We start from the raw sequence: 19,383 nt of genomic DNA on the forward strand, positions 1-19,383 counted from the left end.
AACTACTTTCCAAATCACAACCACTCCAGCTTAAAATAAGGCTATGGAAGTTTACACATTTTTATATATTTTTTTGCTCTTAAAATAACTATAATATTTTCACCAAAATTATATTATCAGGATATGACATTACTATTGGACCTCCATATTTGCAGCTGTTATTCTTTTTCTCCCACTCCACTATCAGATGGTTTATTTTAGGAAGGTACCATGCTTTCTTTTACATCAGGAGAATGCTTAGCACACTGTACTTAGTACCAGAAGTATTAATTAATTAATAAGTATTAATTAATTCATATTGACTTTGTTTTTATTTCCATGTACCTTTTGATCTGCACAAGCATGACTGAAATAGGATAAATTTCTGAGTCAAGAGTTCCTATGGTCAGTGATGACTGATGAATAACAGTGATTGCAGATCAATCCTAATGCTTGTTAGAAAAAACAGAACTAATGGATGGGAGCTCCTCCCTGGCTGACAAGCGTAATACATTTTTTCATTTAATAACTATATATACATTTTGAAAGTTTTGACACTAGGAAACATTGATAATATAATTCGAATTTTATCAGAACAGTCCTTAAGACATTCACATATGGTAAAAAGTGCAGGGTGATTTAAATTCTATTATTTATAGGGCAGATGATGATAGATAATTTTCTAATTACTTTGCTGTAGCTGCCCATCCTCTGACAGTAACTATCAGTAACCCACCCAGACTCATGCTTCAAGTAGGATACAACATGTAATATAATTTCAAATTGCTAACCAATTAGGGCAAATCGCTCCTCCTACAATCTTTAAGTGGAATTATCAGGAAGAGCTAAAATCTTATCAATATTATGACTAATTTGCTAGTTACAAAAATTTAATTATTTGATTAGTGAGGGTGAATAAAACAAAATGAAGTTGTTTTTTTTAAACAGTGAAACAGAACTAAATCTTGATATGGCAAAAGTGTCAGAGATTATAATAAGCCCATGCCTGGTTCATTTGTCTCCATGTGAAAATTATCCAAAATTAATTCAAAAGATTTGAATACATTTGCTGAGTATTACATTAGGAAGCAGGCCTGGCTACATATTATTGTGATCTCTTGAATTCTCTATACAAGTATGAAAAATATTATGATGGTGCAGGTAGGATGAGAATTAAAAGTGAAATGAGCTCTAGCTATATCAGGTACAAAGTAAAGAAAAATTGAACTGCTGTGTTGCTCTAGTTTGCCTGGTTTATTTATACCTTCTAATAAATTTAAAACTGAGTATGTGTTTGATGTCACAGTTTAAGCTAAACTGTTTAGGTTTCAATTGACTCTTTCTTGTACGAGTTGAACCCTATATATCAAGAGCCTAAAATTAATTAGAAATGTCAAGAACTAATTAGAGATCTCAAGACTGGTGGCAGCCTGGGCTGCAGTGATCATGCCCTGGTGGGATTCACAGTCTTGAGGGATATGGGCCAGGTGAAAAATAGAATCAGGACTCTGAATTTTAAGAGAGCAAACTTTCAGTTGTTTAAGGAATTAGTGGATAGGACCCCCTGGGAAACTGCCATCTGGGATAAAGGAGCTGAACAGAGCTGGCAGCTCTTCAAGGACATTATTCTTGGAGCACAAGAGCTCTTGATTCCCACATGTAAGAAATCAGGCAAGGAAAGCAGGAGACCAGCATGGCTGAGTAAGGACCTCCTGGTCAAACTACAGTGTAAGAAGGAAATGCATAGGCAGTGGAACCAGGGACATGTATCCTGGGAAGAATATAGGGATGCTGCCCAGAGGTGTAGGGATGGGATCAGGAAAGTTAAGGCACAGCTGGAGCTGAATTTGGCAAGGGATGCAAAGAATAATGAGAAGGGCTTCTACAGGTACGTTGGCCAGAAAAGGAAGATTAAAGAAAATGTACCCCACCCACCCCGATAAATATGACAGGAGAACTGGTGACAACCGACGTGGAAAAGGCTGAGGTACTCAACAATTTTTTTGCCTCAGTTTTCAATGAAAATCTCTCTTCCCACATCTTTCAAGCCCCTGAACCTCAAGGCAGGGACTGGGGAAATGAAGTTCCTCCCACTGTAAGAGAAGATCAGGTTTGAGGACCACTTGAGGAACCTGAGCATACACAAGTCCATGGGACCCGACGAGATGCATGCCAGGGTCCTGAGGGAATTGGCTGATGTAGTTGCCAAGTCACTCTCCATCATATTTGAAAAGTCATGGCAGTCAGGCAAAGTCCCCGGTGACTGGAAAAAGGGAAACATTGCACCCATTTTTCAAAAGGGTAAAAAGGAAGACCCTGGGAACTACCGACCAGTCGGTCTCACCTCCATGCCTGCTAAGATCATGGAGCAGATCCTCCTGGAAGATATGTCGAGGCATATGGATGACAGGGAGGTGATTAGAGACAGCCAACATGGCTTCACCAAGGACAAATCATGCCTGATTAATCTAGTGGCCTTCTACGATGGAGGGACTGCATCGGTGGACAAGGGAAGAGCTACAGATGTCGTCTATATCTGGACTTCTGTAAGGCCTTTGATACCGTCCCCCATAACATTCTGGCCACTAAATTGGAGAGATATGGATTTGATGGATGGACTGTTAGATGGATAAGGAACTGGCTGGATGGCCACGTCCGAAGAGTTACAGTCAATGGCTCAGTGTCCAAGTGGAAACCAGTGAAGAGTGGTGTCCCTCAGGGGTCCGTATTGGGACCAGTACTGTTGAATATCCTCATCAACGACATAGACAGTGGGATTGAGTGCACCCTCAGCAAGTTTGCAGATGACACCAAGCTGAGTGATGCAGTTGATTTGCTAGAGGGAAGGGATGCCATCCAGAGGGACCTGGACAAGCTTGAGAAGTGGGCCCCTGCGAACCTCATGAAGTTCAACAAGGCCAAGTGCAAGGTCCCGCACCTGGGTCGGGGCAATCCCCAATATTAGTGCAGACTGGGGGACGGATGGATTGAGAGCAGCCCTGCAGAGAAGGACTTGGGGATATACTGGTGGATGAAAAATTGGATATGAGCCGGCAATGTGCGCTTGCAGCCCAGAAAGCCAATTGTATCCTAGGCTGCATCAAAAGAAGCGTGGCCAGCAGGTCGAGGGAGGTGATTCTCCCCCTCTACTCTGCTCTCGTGAGACCCCACCTGGAGTACTGCATTCAGCTCTGGGGTCCTCAGCACAAGAAAGACATGGACCTGTTAGAATGGGTCCAGAGGAGGGCCACAAAAATGATCAGAGGGCTGGAGCACCTCTCCTATGAAGAGAAGCTGAGAGAGTTGGGGTTGTTCAGCCTGGAGAAGAGAAGGCTCCAGGGAGACCTTATTCCAGCTTTCCAGTGCCTAAAGGGGGCCTACAAGAAAGCTGGAGAGGGACTTTTTACAAGGGCATGTAGTGATAGGACAAGGGGTAATGGCTTTAAACTGAAAGAGGGTAGATTTAGATTAGATGTAAGGAAGAAGTTCTTCACTGTGAGGGTGGTGAGGCACTGGAACAGGTTGCCCAGAGAGGTTGTGGATGCCCCATCCCTGGAAATGTTCAAGGTCAGGTTGGATGAGGCTTTGAGTCACCTGATCTAGTGAAAGATGTCCCTGCCCATGGCAGAGGGGTTGGACTAGATGATCTTTCAAGGTCTCTTCCAACCCAAACCTTTCTATGATTCTATAAAATAATAATAATGAAAGTAATTTTGTAGTTTCCTGCTTTAATAATTTATCAACATGAAATGCACTTTAATGCATTCTAATGCCTCATTTATGTAACTATACACTATATATAATACCTTAAAAATGGGAAGAAAACTATTTAATGGTAGAAACACAATTTTGGAATTGTAATTTAATTTTTATCTGTATCCCTTAGAAACTAGATATAGCAAAATAAAAATAATTCAGAACATCCTAATTAACAGTTTTTCTTTAACACATGAAGCAAGTGCAGGATAGTGAACGGTATGTACCTTAAATTTTGTTTGCATAAGGCGTTATTTTTAGAATGAGCACAAAATGGACTTTACTTATATGTTAGTGTGAGGTAAAAGTTAGTAATTACTCTGTTGAATTTCAGAGTATGTATTAGGATACAATTCCTTGTAAACATTGAAATATTTAATGTTGGAAAATTAAATTCTAGCTTCTAATTTTGGCCAAAAAAAATTAATCATCTTTTCATTTGCAAAAATTGATATGGAGTTTTGATACCATTCAAATGATTCTAGGATATCAAACTTCAAAGTCTACTACTCTTCCTGGATTGCTTGAAATTTGCTTGTGTTTACTGACTGTATGTCATCTACACTTTGATCCTACACTAAATTAATTGTTTCCACTTATTGAATTCTATTATCAATTTATAATACTAAACTTATGACATGATATTTTGCTTGACAACAAAAGGTTGTCATCTGCAGATAACATGTTCTGATTCAATTGAGAAGAAAGTTTATAATGTCTAAAGGGGTTTTTTTATTCAAATATAAATCAATTCATAACAACTAACATGACACAGGAATATATTTGCCATTTAAATATTTTAGAGAAACATTACTTTTCAAATTTACATCACTTTAGAAGATTCATTGCTTTTGCTTAAAGCCACTCTCATTCTGCCTGCACTTTTAATCATGTTCCATGAAATATTTTTCAAAGTGAAAACATTTTTTACCTGATTATGCAAAGTCAAGAAATAAGATGAAGTGTTGATTTTGCTATTTGATATTTTTGTAATGAGTTTTTACTCATTACACTGGTTTCCAAAAGTAAAGTAAAATTCTTTAATTTTAGTAGCCTTTTTGACCAAAAAAACCCTACTAAAAAAAAAACTGTTAAAAAATAAATGCTATTTAATCATCCTATACCTCGCTATCAATCCCTTCATGACAATTTTCAACTCTTGTTACTGCAAGTGTCACAAGTTCTCTTGCACGTTATTTCAAAATCTCTACAACCAGGTCAGAATGTCATCAAAGGTTTGGTAAGTGTTCATTAAGGCTATCCAGCAAAGCTAAAATAAGCATAAACCGATTTACATCTCTGGAATTCCTTAGGGGAAAGGAACATGTTTGTCTTCATAGTTAGGTTTTTATAGTATTAACTATCATGGTTGTAACAGAAGGCATTTTTCCATCCCTTAAGACATTTCCACAATGAGCTGATCTTGAAATGGAATTGAGAACTACCATAAATAAGTAATGACAGTGAACTAAGATAATATATTCTTAGTATTCTGAACAAGTAACAAATATCTCGAAATAAGCTACAAATCCAACAATAATATGGAGTCAAAACATAAATGAAGTCAAACATGATGAGCTATTTTATTTAAAGTTTATATCACATATAAATCATCTTAGTAATATTTTTTTCTTTTTCAGAAAGAAAGATGGAGTTTCTAAAGAAGCTATTTCAGGCCCCAATCCTACAAATTTTCAGTCTCATGCACATTCTTATGAATGTGAGCATCCCCAGTGCACTGTGCTGGTTTTGGCTGGGATAGAGTTAATTTTCTTCATAGTAGCTTGTATGGGACTATGTTTTGGATTTGTGCTGAAAACAGTGTTGATAATACAGGGATGTTTTTGTTATTGCTGAGCAGTGCTTACAGAGTCAAGGCCTTTTCTGCTTCTCACACCACCTCACCAGCGAGTAGGCTGGGGGTGCACAAGAAGTTGGGAGGGGACACACACAGCTGGGACAGCTGACCCCAACTGACCAAAGGGATATTCCATACCATATGATGTCATGCTCAGCAATAAAACTAGGGGGGAGGTTGGCAGAGGGGGCCACTGCTCGGGGACCGGCTGGGCATCGGTCGGTTGGTGGTGAGCAATTGTTTTCATTTGCATCACTTGTCTTTCTTGGGTTTTATTTTTTCTCTCTTTGTTATTTTTTTCTTTTCCTTATAATATTATTATTATTATTATTTCTTTTTAAAAATTATTAAACTGTCTTTATCTCAACCCACAAGTTTTCTCACTTTTACCCTTCTGATTCTCTCCCCCATCCCACTGGGTGGGGGGAGTGAGCTAGCAGCTGTGCGGTGCTTAGTTGCCAGCTGGGGTTAAACCACAAGAGCACTCACTTAATACTATTCACATGCACAAAGTTAAACTAAATTTAAATATTTGCAAGACAAAGCCATGTATTACTGATTCTGCCAACATAATATGCTTTTTGCTACAGAAACATGTCAGCAAGCAGGAACATCATAGTGACTAAGAAACTATCCCCAAAGATACATTAACATAGTTCTGAAGTACTTACTGTAGCTGGGGAGGCCCGCGTTGTATGAGTCACTGAATGATCAGAATTTTCCATTGAATTGCCAATCAGATAGGTCCCTCCTGAGCTGCTAATGAGCTGTCCTCCAGCAACACCCATCTGAATCCCTCCGGTGCCCACCATACTATGAGAGGAGACCACTGTTGTCGCCTGTGCAGAACTTCCTTGAGTATCGAAGTAATTTCCCCCAGTGTTTTGGCTATACATCTGGGTTTCCGTGTAAGGATAAGTTGTTCGACTTCAGGAAAAGAAAACAAAAGAAGTAGTAGTTATTTATTTGGATTGTTTAAGTGAGGGAAACATCATTGTAGAAAAGAGTGTACAATTGCTATAACCAAACTTAAAAGGATTGGCAAACAACCCCTGCCTCGACACAAAATAACATTTCATTATGTCAAAGTACTGAGTAATTAACTTGGACTCACTGTTAAAATAAGTATTCATTAAACTTAACGGAAAATTATTTCAGTCCCATCTGAAGAGGGGTGGAGAAAAGTATGACAAGAATTGAAGAGATGAGAGGAAGATCTCATTCAAGTATTAATACATTATATAGTAATTTATAAAACTGTTGTAACTTTTAAAACCTTACAGTCAAAGCTGGATTTTTATTTAGATGCCATTTATTTTGTATACTGTTGTCCTGGTTTCGGCTGGGATAGAGTTAATTTTCTTCCTAGTAGCTGGTATAGTGCTGTGTTTTGGATTTAGTATGAGAATAATGTTGATGATAACACACTGATGTTTTAGTTATCGCTAAGTAGTGCTTATACTAAGTCAAGGACTTTTCAGCTTCCCATGTCCTGCCAGCAAGAAGGCTGGGAGTGCACAAGAAGCTGGGAGGGGGCACAGCCAGGACAGCTGACCCAAACTAGCCATAGGGATATACCATACCATATGATGTCATGCTCAGCATATAAACTGGGAGGAGTTGGCCGGGGGGTGGGAATCACTGCTCAGGGATGGGCTGGGCATCGGTCAGCGGGTGGTGAGCAATTGCATTGTGCATCAATTGTTCTGTATATTCTTTTATCATTATTATTATTATTATTTTCTCTTCCTTTGCTGTCCTATTAAACTGTCCTTATCTCAACCCATGAGGTTTACTTTTTTTTCCTGATTCTCTCCCCCATCCCAGGGGTGGGGGAGGAGTGAGCGAGCAGCTGTGTGGTGCTTAGCTGCTGACTGGGGTTAAAACCACGACAGTCCTTTTTGGCGCCCAACATGGGGCCCAAAGGGTTGAGATAATGACAGATCTGACCAGTGTGTGTTAAAATGAAATTGTTATAAGCATTCATTGTATTAGTTTAGTAGTCGCTGGTCACAATGTTGGTTTATTGGCTCTAGGAGTTGTGGCGCTCGTTCTTAGAGTTGTGTTATGTATCACCTCACTTGCCGTATATAGTCCCTGTGCTGCTGCTTATCCCCCATAAGGTGAGGTGGATTAAGGTTTTTGCTTTGCAGTATTATGTAACACTGGTTTATGGTACGATAAAATTATCGGTCGTGGGACTAATCCGGTATTTGTACTCAGCATTGCCGTTATCTCCGTACTTCGGGAGCTATCTAGCGGAAACTGTTAATAATTACACCCTTTACCTTTTCTCCTCGGAGAGCCAATCTATGGGGGAGACACCTTCCTTCACCTTCCCCTCCTCCTCCAGGCTAATTACAGCAGTGTTTGAGAATTTTGAAAATTTTGAATATCCTTGGAATGTTGAAACTAACATGGTCCTATTGCTAGGAACTAGCATGTTCCTGAATGTGGTTCAGGTCTTGTTCAGGGTTAAACAACTATTTAAGAGTACCACCAAGACATCTGCCCCAAGGCTGGAGAGTTATGAGTGGCAGGGTGTGTGGGGTAGCATGGGTAAATGCCTAGGACGGTGGGCACCTCCAGTGTTTTGGAACTTCACCCTTGAACAAGTGCAGAATCCTGAAAAAGTAGTAGAACATTTGGCAAAAGTATGCTGTCACCCCGACAACTCCAGGGAGACACAAATCACTGCAATGTGCTGGGGCCTGGCCCATGCCTACCGAGCCCTGTTCAACACTATTCAGTACCCTCAAGGGGAAGTGAAGGTCTCTGGATCTGACAACAAAATGACAGCCACTGCAGCCCCTCCAACCCCAGCAACAGGCACTGCAGTTACTCCAACCCCAGCGACAGGCACCACAGTTACTCCGACCCCCATGACAGGCACTGCGGCTACACAAACCCTGGCGACAGGCATTGCAGCTGAACCAGAGAACCAATCCATGCCGATATCAGTCGCCCCTATACACAAGAAGAGATATTGGAAGTGGAAGTCAGCTCATTTAGTAAGGGATGAAGAAGCTTCTTCTAAGAGGGAGCAGGAGGAAGAAGTGGATGAGGCAGACTACTCCAAAGCAGGGCCATCACGAGAACAGGAGGAGGAAGAGAGGCAGCTGCTGTTTGCGGAGGAGGAAGAGGAAGAACTCATAAACGAGGCAGTAACCACTCGATCCCTATCCCTGAGTGAGCTGCGAGATATGCGAAAAGATTTCAGCCATTGTCTAGGCAAGCACATTGTCACCTGGCTGCTCCGATGTTGCGATAATGGGGCCAGTAGCCTGCAATTAGAGGGTAGGGAAGCCAAACAGCTGGGATCCCTTTCTAGGGAAGGGGGCATTGACAAAGTGATTGGAAAAGGCACACAAGCCCTCAGCTTCTGGAGGTGACTCTTGTCAAGTGTGAAGGAAAGGTATCCCTTCAAGGAAGATGTTATATGTCAACCAGGCAAGTGGACCACCATGGAAAGAGGTATCCAGTATCTGAGGGAATTAGCCATGCTAGAGATGATTTATGATGAACTGAACAACAAGCAGTTATCCAAAGATCCAGAAGAAGTCAGGTGCATGCAACCCATGTGGCGGAAGTTTATATGGAGTGCACCGTCGTATGCCAACTCATTGGCAGTAATGACCTGGAAAGATGAAGAGGGACCAACGGTGGATGAATTGGCTGGCCAATTCCGGCAATATAAAGAAAGTCTCTCTTCCTCCCTCGTCTCGGCTGTGGAGAAACTGGTCCAGCAACTCAAAGAGGATAGATCCTACTCCACACCTGTATGGACCAGTATCTCAGCTATTAGGAATAAGCATCCTTCTGCTCAAGACAGAGGAGATAGAAGGTACACACCATGGGGTACCCTGTGGCTTTACCTGCGTGACCACGGAGAGGACATGAGGAAGTGGGATGGAAAACCTACCTCGACCCTAGATGCACGGGTACGTGAATTGAAAGGAAAAACAACCAGAAAAAGTGATTCTTCCAGGAAAACTGCTGCTCCAGTCTCCAGTGGGCAGTTCCCCAGACAGAGTAGAAGGGCTGATCTTACTCCTGATCTTAATGAATGGACTTCTGATTTGTATTTACGAGAAGTGAGTAACAAATACTCTGACTGGGACTAGAGGGGCCCTGCCTCCAGCCAGGCGGAGGAGAGGGACAACCGGGTTTACTGGACTGTGTGGATTCGATGGCCTGGCACATCAGACCCACAGGAGTATAAGGCTCTAGTGGACACCGAGGCACAGTGTACTCTAAAGCCATCAAGCTATAAAGGGGTAGAACCCATTTGTATTTCTGGGGTGACAGGGGGATCTCAACAGCTAACTGTATTGGAGGCTGAAGTAAGCCTAACTGGGAATGAGTACTATAACACCTCATTGTGACTGGCCCAGAGGCTCTATGCATCTTTGGCATAGACTACCTCAGGAGAGGGTATTATTTCAAGGACCCAAACTGGTACCGGTGGGCCTTTGGTATAGCTGCCTTGGAGACAGAGGAAATTGAACAGCTGTCCTCCTTGCCTGGTCTCTCGGAGGACCCTTCTGTTTTGGGGTTGCTGAGGGTCGAAGAACAACAGGAAGGCCGAGTTGCCCAGGAATTTTGGAAGTGATCACAGACTGGCCAGAAGGCAAAGATTTTGGAATATCGCCAGAGGAGGAGGTGATGCGTGCTGAAGAGGCCCCACTGTATAATAAACTGCCAGAAAAGGAGAGGCAATATGCCCTGTTCACTGATGGGTCCTGTCGCATTGTAGGAAAGCATCGGAGGTGGAAGGCAGCTGTATGGAGTCCTATGCGACAAGGTGCAGAAACTGCAGAAGGAGAGGGTGAATCGAGTCAGTTTGCAGAGGTGAAAGCCATCCAGCTGGCTTTAGACATTGCTGAACGAGAAAAGTGGCCAGTGCTCTATCTCTATACTGACTCATGGATGGTGGCAAATGCTCTGTGGGGGTGGTTGCAGCAATGGAAGCAGAGTAACTGGCAACGCAGAGGTAAACCCATCTGGGCTGCTGCATTGTGGCAAGATATTGCTGCCCGGCTAGAGAACTTGGTTGTGAAAGTACGTCATGTAGATGCCCACGTACCCAAGAGTCGGGCCACTGAAGAACATCAAAACAATCAACAGGTGGACAAGGCTGCTAGGATTGAAGTGGCTCAGGTGGATCTGGATTGGCAGCATAAGGGTGAGATATTTATAGCTTAGTGGGCCCATGACACCTCAGGCCATCAGGGAAGAGATGCAACATATAGATGGGCTCGTGATCGAGGGGTGGACCTGACCATGGACACTATCGCACAGGTTATCCATGAATGTGAAACATGCGCTGCAATCAAGCAAGCCAAGCGGTTAAAGCCTCTTTGGTATGGAGGATGATGGCTGAAATACAAATATGGGGAGGCCTGGCAGATTGACTATATCACACTCCCACAAATCCGTCAAGGCAATTGCCATGTGCTTACAATGGTGGAAGCAACCACCAGATGGCTGGAAACATATCCCATGCCCCATGCCACCGCCCAAAACACTATCCTGGGCCTTGAAAAGCAAGTCTTATGGTGACATGGAACCCCAGAAAGAATTGAGTCAGACAATGGGACTCATTTCCGGAACAATCTCATAGACACCTGGGCCAAAGAGCACGGCATTGAGTGGGTGTATCACATCCCCTATCATGCACCAGCCTCCGGGAAAATCGAGCGATACAATGGATTGTTAAAGACTACATTGAGAGCAATGGGTGGTGGGACCTTCAAACATTGGGATACACATTTAGCAAAGGCCACCTGGTTAGTCAACACTAGAGGATCTGTCAATCGAGCTGGCCCTGCCCAATCAGAACTTTTACGTACTGTAGAAGGGGATAAAGTCCCTGTAGTGCACATCATAAAAAATATGCTAGGGAAAAAGTTTGGGTTACTCCTGCCTCAGGCAAAGGCAAACCCATTCGTGGGATTGCTTTTGCTCAAGGGCCTGGGTGCCCTTGGTGGGTGATGCGGAAGGATGGGGAAGTCCGATGTGTGCCTCAAGGGGATTTGATTTTAGGTGAGAACAGCCAATAGATTAAATTGTATGATGTTGATTGCTATATAATCCTGCCACTGTATGTCATCATCATTGTAATTGTTATATGCTATATTAATGGTATTACAGTAAGAATTATCTAAATTAATGAAGAATGAACTTTGACAAAACTGAGTGAAGGGCAGTAGTGATGGAACCAGGACTGACTTCAGCATGCAACAATCCGACACCACACACCATCTCTCCTGCCCTGAAGGACTGTTATGACAGATGGAGCCCAAAGTCATGGACTAAATGAACTTAACGAACATTTTATAAGGATGGACCATAGACTAAGGGAATGATATTTGTGTGTATCCCAGCTCGTTTCGGCTGGGATAGAGTTAACTTTCTTCCTAGTAGCTGGTATAGTGCTGTGTTTTGGATTTAGTATAAGAATAATGTTGATGGTTGATAACACACTGATGTTTTACTTGTTGCTAAGTAACGCTTATACTCAGTCAGGGAATTTTCAGCTTCTCATGCCCTGCCAGTGAGAAGGCTGGAGGTGCACAAGAAGCTGGGAGGGGGCACAGCCAGGACAGCTGACCCAAACCGGCCAAAAGGATTTTCCATACCATATGATGTCATGCTCAGCATATAAACTGGGGAGAGCTGGCCAGGGGGTGGGAATCGCTGCTCGGGAACGGGCTGGGCATCGGTCAGCGGGTGGTGAGCAATTGCATTGTGCATCACTTGTTTTGTATATTCTTTTATCATCTTTATTATTATTATTATTATTTTCTCTTCCTTTGCTGTCCTATTAAACTGTCTTTATTTCAACCCACAATGTTTACTTTTTTTCCCCGATTCTCCTCCCCATCCCACTGGAGGGGGGAGGAGTGAGCAAACGGCTGTGTGGTGCTTAGCTGCTGGCTGGAGTTAAACCACGACAACTGTGTATGTTACAAAACTGTAAACATGACAAAAAAATTCTCAGCCAAGATGGTCCTATATACAGGAGTTCGATAAATGTTTTGTATTGCTTTTAAATTCACTGAAACTCTCTGGCTGAAGTTTGAAATTCTGAGCTCATTTGTATTTTAAGACATGCAGTTAGTTCAGCAGAGTGAAATTTTAAATTGGACAATATGTACAGTGTTATAATGAAAAAGTAATAAAACTAAAAGAGAATTACAATTTGTGAAGGGATTTGTGAAGGGATTAAAAAAGTCAAAGGAACAGCAGTAATTTAACTCAGTTCTTTCCAACTATTAAACATTTGGGCCTCATTAACCAGTTAATCTTAAACTTTTCACTTAACTCATGAACCTTATGTCATTCTTCACTTCATGTTCATAATGACTTGGATCATTGCCCTTTAATGGGTTATAATCTTTTCTTAGCTATTGAACATAGTGGATATTTGGTTCTGTGTACTAACTTGGACTTTCAAATTGATATAGCTCAAAATACACAAGTAAATAACACTCATTAGCTTTTCTAAAATGAAGAATCTGGATTTTGCAGTAATTAAAAAAATTTAGCCAACGTTTCAAGACCAACAAGCTTTATACCGTGGCATGTGTTACAGTAAAATAGTCAAATGATAAAAATTAGTTTATTTACCCAGATGATAATTTTGACATTTAAACATATAATCCTATAATGCTTCCTAAAATCAACTGGCACCAACATTTTGAACCCATAACAACAACCAAGTCAGAACTTCTATGGTATTAACTATGGCCATCATGGATTCTCCCTTGTTCTTGAGACAGCAAAAACCTCTAAAATTTAATTTTAATATCCTAAAAGCTTTTCAAGTTATGTACTATATTACTTGTTTGCACAGTTACTTAAGCTAATTTTAATTTTTTTGTTTTATTCTTGGTATTTCAAAAGCTTTAAGAGCAGCTGTGAGAAATTCACAGTTAATCTAGAGGGACTACAGTGCAGTCTAATGAAAACAAAACAATTTAAAAAAAAAGCCGGGGGAGGTTGAGAGGAGAAAGGCTCCAGAACCTGTATGGTCATCTAGTAGCACCTTCTTTTCAGAGCTAGAATCAAATCACCTTTTACATTGCAATAACATGTGTGCAGGCAAGATGGTTTGGAGAAATCTCCTTGGATATACCTGATTGATTTTATTAAACTGGGGCATCACTGAATGCCTCCAATGGATGGTAAGTCAAGCATCTGCTACCAGATCAGATGTCATATCTGTCTTAGAACCAGGCAATTTAATAAACAGCCCTATTTAATAGAGGGTACTTAAGGAGAACATGATGATGGAAACTTAGGGGAAATAGTTCAACAAGTGTCTGCTAGGGGGGTGGAACACTGGAATTTCCCCCAAAAGGGGAAAGAAAAAACTAGATATTAGTAAGACAAGGAAAAGAACAAAGGCATGAGATCATTGTTGACAGTAAAAATAGCCCTGGCCAGAGGAAATGGTACAAATGATGTCTGCAAGACAAATCTCACTTGAAGAGGTGGAGTCCGAGGTGGGTCTTAGAAGCCCAAAAGATTGATGCAAATCCTAGAGAATGCCCTCATTTCTTCAGTTCATTTCTCCCTCTCTTCAATAGGCTACAACTAACAATACTGAAAAGATTACTCTGTCCAACTGACAGGGAGTACAGACTCTACTTAGATTCCTAACTCTTCCAAAAATAGTTTTAAGTTTTATTCATGTTTCCAGATCTCATGATTTATTCTTCCAAACACATTTGCATTTCATAAAATACATTAGATGCCAAATTAACCTTTGTCTGATGATGATATGCAGGAAAGATGAAATCTTAGAACTTAATAACTCTTTTTAAAAAATTTTCTCCACATAAAATCTTAGCTAACCAAAACTTTGCTAATTTGTTTAATGGAAAATTGAAATGGTATAACTTCTGAAAATTAAAACAGTATAATTACAACCCTGGGCTTGAGAAGAGCAGATTCTGGCCTGTTCAGGGCCCTACTTGGCAGGATCCCATGGGAAACTGCCCTGGAGGGAAAAGGGGCCCAGGAGAGCTAGCTGATCTTCGAGGACAGTCTCCTCAGAAAACAAGAATGGTCCAATCCAATGAGTAGAAAGGCAAGCATAGAATTATAGAATCATAGAACAGCCTAGGTTGGAAGGGACCTCAAAAGACCATCTGGTCCAACCTTTTGTGGGAAAGGGAGTCTAGATGAGATTATCTAGCACCCTGTTCAATCACATCTTGAAAACATCCAGCGATGGAGATTCTACCACGTCCCTGGGGAGGTTGTTCCAGTGATTGATTGTTCTCACTGTAAAAAATTTCTTTCTTATGTCAAGATAAAACTTCTCCCAGTGCCACTTTTGCCCACTGCACCTTGTCTTCTCCATGTGGCTCCTTGTGAATAGAGAGCCTACGTCCTCTTTGTAGCTGCCCTTTAAATACTGGAATACTGTCCTGGTTTCGGCTGGGACAGAGTTAACTCTCTTCTTAGTAGCTGGTACAGTGCTGGGTTCTGGATTTAGTGTGAGAATGATGTTGATAACACTCTGATGTTGTAGTTGTTGCTAAGTAGCGCTTATCTTAAGCCGAGGACTTTTCAGTTTCCCATGCTCTGCCAGCAAGCAGGTGTGCAAGAAGCTGGGAGGGAGCATAGCCGGGGCAGCTGACCTGAACTAGCCAAAGGGATATTCCATACCATGGAATGTCATGCCCAGTATATAAACAGGGGGGAGTTGGCGGGGAGGGGCGGATCACTGCTCGGGCATCGGTCAGCGGGTGGTGAGCAATTGCATTGTGCATCACTTGTCTTTTCTTGGGTGTTATTTTTTTTTTTTTTGTTATATTCCTTTTCATTACAATTATTATTATTATATTATTATTAGTAGTAGTAGTGTATTTTATTTTACTTTAGTTATTAAACTGTTCTTATCTCAACCCATGAGTTTTACTTTTTTTTCCTCCTCCCCACCCCACTGGGAGAGGGGAGGGGGAAGTTGCTGCATGGTGCTTAGTTGCTGGCTGGGGTTAAACCACAACAAATATTGTGATGAGGTTCCCCCTGAGCCTTCTTTTCTCCAGGGAGAAAAGATCTAACTCATTCACTCTTTCCTCATAGGGCAGGTTCTCCAGTCCTTTGATCATCTTTGTGGCCCTCCTTCGGACCCTCTCCAGTCTGTGTGTGTCTTTCTTGAATTGTGGAGACCAGAACTGGACACAGTACTGCAAGTGCAGCCTGACAAGGGCTGAGTAGAGTGGGATGATCACGTCTCTGTCTCTGGTAATAATGCCCCTGTAGATGCAGCCCAGGATCTGATTTGCCTTTGTTGCTGCAGCAGTGCACTACTGACTCATGTTCAGCTTGTTGTCCACCAGCACCCCCAGGTCCCTTTCAGCAAGGCTGCTCCCCAGCCACACAGATCCTAGCCTATACTGGGCTCTTTGGTTATGTCATCCCAGGTGCAGGAATTTGCACATCTTTTAAATTCCAAACTGGCAATCTCTCTTCCCACACCTCTCAAGTGAATGGACCTCAAGGCAGGGACTGTGGGAGCAAAGCCCCTCCCACTGTAAGAGAAGATCAGGTTCGAGGACCACTTGAGGAACCTGAGCATACATAAGTCCATGGGACCCGACGAGATGCATGCCAGGGTCCTGAGGGAATTGGCTGATGTAGTTGCCAAGTCACTCTCCATCATATTTGAAAAGTCATGGCAGTCAGGTGAAGTCCCCAGTGACTGGAAAAAGGGAAACATTGCACCCATTTTTCAAAAGGGTAAAAAGGAAGACCCTGGGAACTACCGACCAGTCGGTCTCACCTCCGTGCCTGCTAAGATCATGGAGCAGATCCTCCTGGAAGATATGTCGAGGCATATGGATGACAGGGAGGTGATTAGAGACAGCCAACATGGCTTCACCAAGGACAAATCATGCCTGATTAATCTAGTGGCCTTCTACGATGGAGGGACTGCATCGGTGGACAAGGGAAGAGCTACAGATGTCGTCTATATCTGGACTTCTGTAAGGCCTTTGATACCGTCCCCCATAACATTCTGGCCACTAAATTGGAGAGATATGGATTTGATGGGTGGACTATTCAGTGGATAAGGAATTGGTTGGATGGTCACATCCAGAAGGTAGTGGTCAACGGCTCAATGTCCAGATGGAGATCGGTGATGAGTGGTGTCCCTCAGGGGTCCGTATTGGGACCAGTACTGTTTAATATCTTCATCAACGACATCATAGACAACAGCGGGATCGAGTGCACCCTCAGCAAGTTTGCAGACAACACCAAGCTGAGTGGTGTGGTTGACACGCCTGAGGGACGGGATGCCATCCAGAGGGACCTGGACAAGCTTGAGAAGTGGGCCCCTGCGAACCTCATGAAGTTCAACAAGGCCAAGTGCAAGGTCCCGCACCTGGGTCGGGGCAATCCCCAGTATCAATACAGACTGGAGGATGAAGGGACTGAGAGTAGCCCTGCGGAGAAGGACTTGGTGGATGAAAAGCTGGACATGAGCTGGCAATGTGCACTCACAGCCCAGAAAGCCAACCGTATCCTGGGCTGCATCAAAATAAGCGTGGCCAGCAGGTTGAGGGAGGTGATTCTGCCCCTCTACTCCGCTCTCGTGAGACCCCACCTGGAGTACTGCATCCAGCTCTGGGGTCCCCAGCACAAAAAAGACATGGACAAATATGATCAGAGGGCTAGAACACCTCTCCTCTGAAGAAAGGCTGAGAGAGTTGGGGTTGTTCAGCCTGGAGAAGAGAAGGCTCCAGGGAGACCTTATTGCAGCCTTTCAATATATAAAGGGGGCTTATAAGAAAGATGGGGACAGACTTTTTAATAGGGCCTGTAGTAACAGGACAAGGGGTAATGGCTGTAAACTAAAAGAGGGTAGATTCAGACTAGATATAAGGAATAAATTTTTTACGATGAGGGTGGTGAAATACTGGAACAGGTTGCCCAGAGAGGTGGTAGATGCCCCATCCCTGGAAACATTCAAGGTCAGGTTGGACGGGGCTCTGAGCAACGTGATCTAGTTGAAGATGTCCCTGCTCATTGCAGGGGGCTTAGACTAGATGATCTTTAAAGGTCCCTTCCAACCCAAACCATTCTATGCTTCTATCATTCTATGATACTGTTCTTGCTAGCCCACTCTTCCAGCCTGTCCAGGTCTCTCTGGAAGATGGCTCTCCCTTCTGACATGTCCACCTCACCACTCATTTTGGTGTTATCAGCAAACTTGGTGAAGGTGCTTTCAATCCCATCATCCAGATCATTTATGAAAATGTTGAACATCGTGGGACCCAGTATCGATCCCTGGGGGACCCCACTTGTGACAGGCTGCCAGCCTGAGTAAAAACCATTGATCACCACCCTCTGAGTGTGGCCTGTTGGCCAATTTCCTACACATCTCACAGACCACCCATCCAAACTGTGTCTTGCCGGTTTGTCCAGGAGAAGGCTGTGGGAAAGTGTTGAATATTTTGTGGAAATCCAGGTAAACAATATCCACTGCTCTCCCCATGTCTACAGAAAGTGTTATTTTGTTGTAGGTGATCAGGTTAGTCTGGCAAGATTTGCCCCTGGTAAATCCGTGCTGGCTTTTCCCAATCACCTGCTTCATTTGGTTTGTGATAGTTTCTAGGAGGACTCATTCCATAACTTTCCCAGGGATTCAAGTAAGACTAATGGACCTGTAGTTTCCTGGGTCCTCTTTTGGGCCCTTCTTGTAGATGGGTATGACATTTGCCCTCTTCCAGTCATCAGGGATATCCCCTGATCTCCGTGACTTTTCAAAGATTATAGACAGTGGCCTTGCAACAATGATGTCAGCCACTTCTCTTAACACCCTGGGGTGGATTCCATCCAGGGCCCATAGATTTATGTGGGTTGAGCCCTTGCAAAAGGCTGCAGACCAGCCCTTCCCCCACTACTGGTGGGTCGACACATGTGTTGCTGTAGCTACTTGATCTTGTGATCTGGGGTCCAGCTACACCAGTAAAGACAAAGGCAAAGAAGGTATTGAGAACCTCTGCCTTGTCAGCATTATTAGTAACTAGTTTCCCTGCCCTGTTTAGCAATGGGCCTATGTCTTCCCTGTGCTTCTGCTTACTGCTCACGTACCTGAAGAACCCTTTCTTGTTGTTCTCTGGCCAATTTCAGTTCTAGCTGAGCCTTAGCCAGGGATCGATACTGGGCCCCACGATGTTCAACATTTTCATAAATGATCTGGATGATGGGATTGAAAGTCCTGACTGCATCTCTGCATGCCCTAGCAAGGTTCTTGTAGTCCTTGATGGCTATTTGGCTACCTTTCCATAGCCAGTATGCTTCTTTTTTGCCTTTAAGCACACCCAAAAGCTCATTGTTAAGCCAGGGTGACCTCTTGTTCTGCCTTCTTCCTTTCCCTTTGTAGGGGATGGACTGTTCTTGTGCTTCCAGGAGGCTGTTCTTGAATAACTTCCAGCACTCGCAAGCTCCTTTGCCCTCCATGGATGCTTCCCATGGAATCCCTCGCAGCTGGGCTCTGAGCATCTTCAAGTTGGCTCTTCTAAAATCCAGGGTCTTTGTCCTACTACTGGTCTTCAGCATGCTCGGCAGGATCTTAAACTCCACAATGTTGTGGTTGCTGTATCCAAGGCTATCATTGGTAGTTATGTTGTCAAGTAAGTCTTGTCAGTTTGTGAGCAGTAAATCTAGCAATGCGCTGTTCCTAGTCGGCATGTCCAGAATCTATAGCAGGAAGCAGTCCTCAGTGCATTCCAGGAACCTGATGGACAACTTGTGCACCGCTGTGTTGT

At 43.0% G+C, this 19,383-nt stretch overlaps 1 protein-coding gene across 1 annotated transcript in view; it reads right to left on the reverse strand.

The window, feature by feature from the left end:
* The window catches only part of LOC127028081 (transcription factor RFX3-like), a gene marked incomplete at its 3' end in the record, with an annotated part of 75,999 nt that extends 58,121 nt beyond the window's left edge, over positions 1–17,878 (reverse strand). The window contains exons 1-2 of the mRNA XM_050913902.1: positions 17,784–17,878; positions 6,265–6,520 (exon numbers count right to left, since the gene is read on the reverse strand). Of these exons, the coding sequence (XP_050769859.1) occupies positions 6,265–6,520; positions 17,784–17,878 (351 nt within the window). The remainder of the gene's footprint in view (positions 1–6,264; positions 6,521–17,783) is intronic.
* Between the last annotated feature and the right edge of the window lie 1,505 nt (positions 17,879–19,383).

The sequence above is a fragment of the Gymnogyps californianus genome, unplaced genomic scaffold (assembly GCF_018139145.2).
Source record: "Gymnogyps californianus isolate 813 unplaced genomic scaffold, ASM1813914v2 HiC_scaffold_174, whole genome shotgun sequence".
Lineage (NCBI taxonomy): Eukaryota > Metazoa > Chordata > Aves > Accipitriformes > Cathartidae > Gymnogyps > Gymnogyps californianus.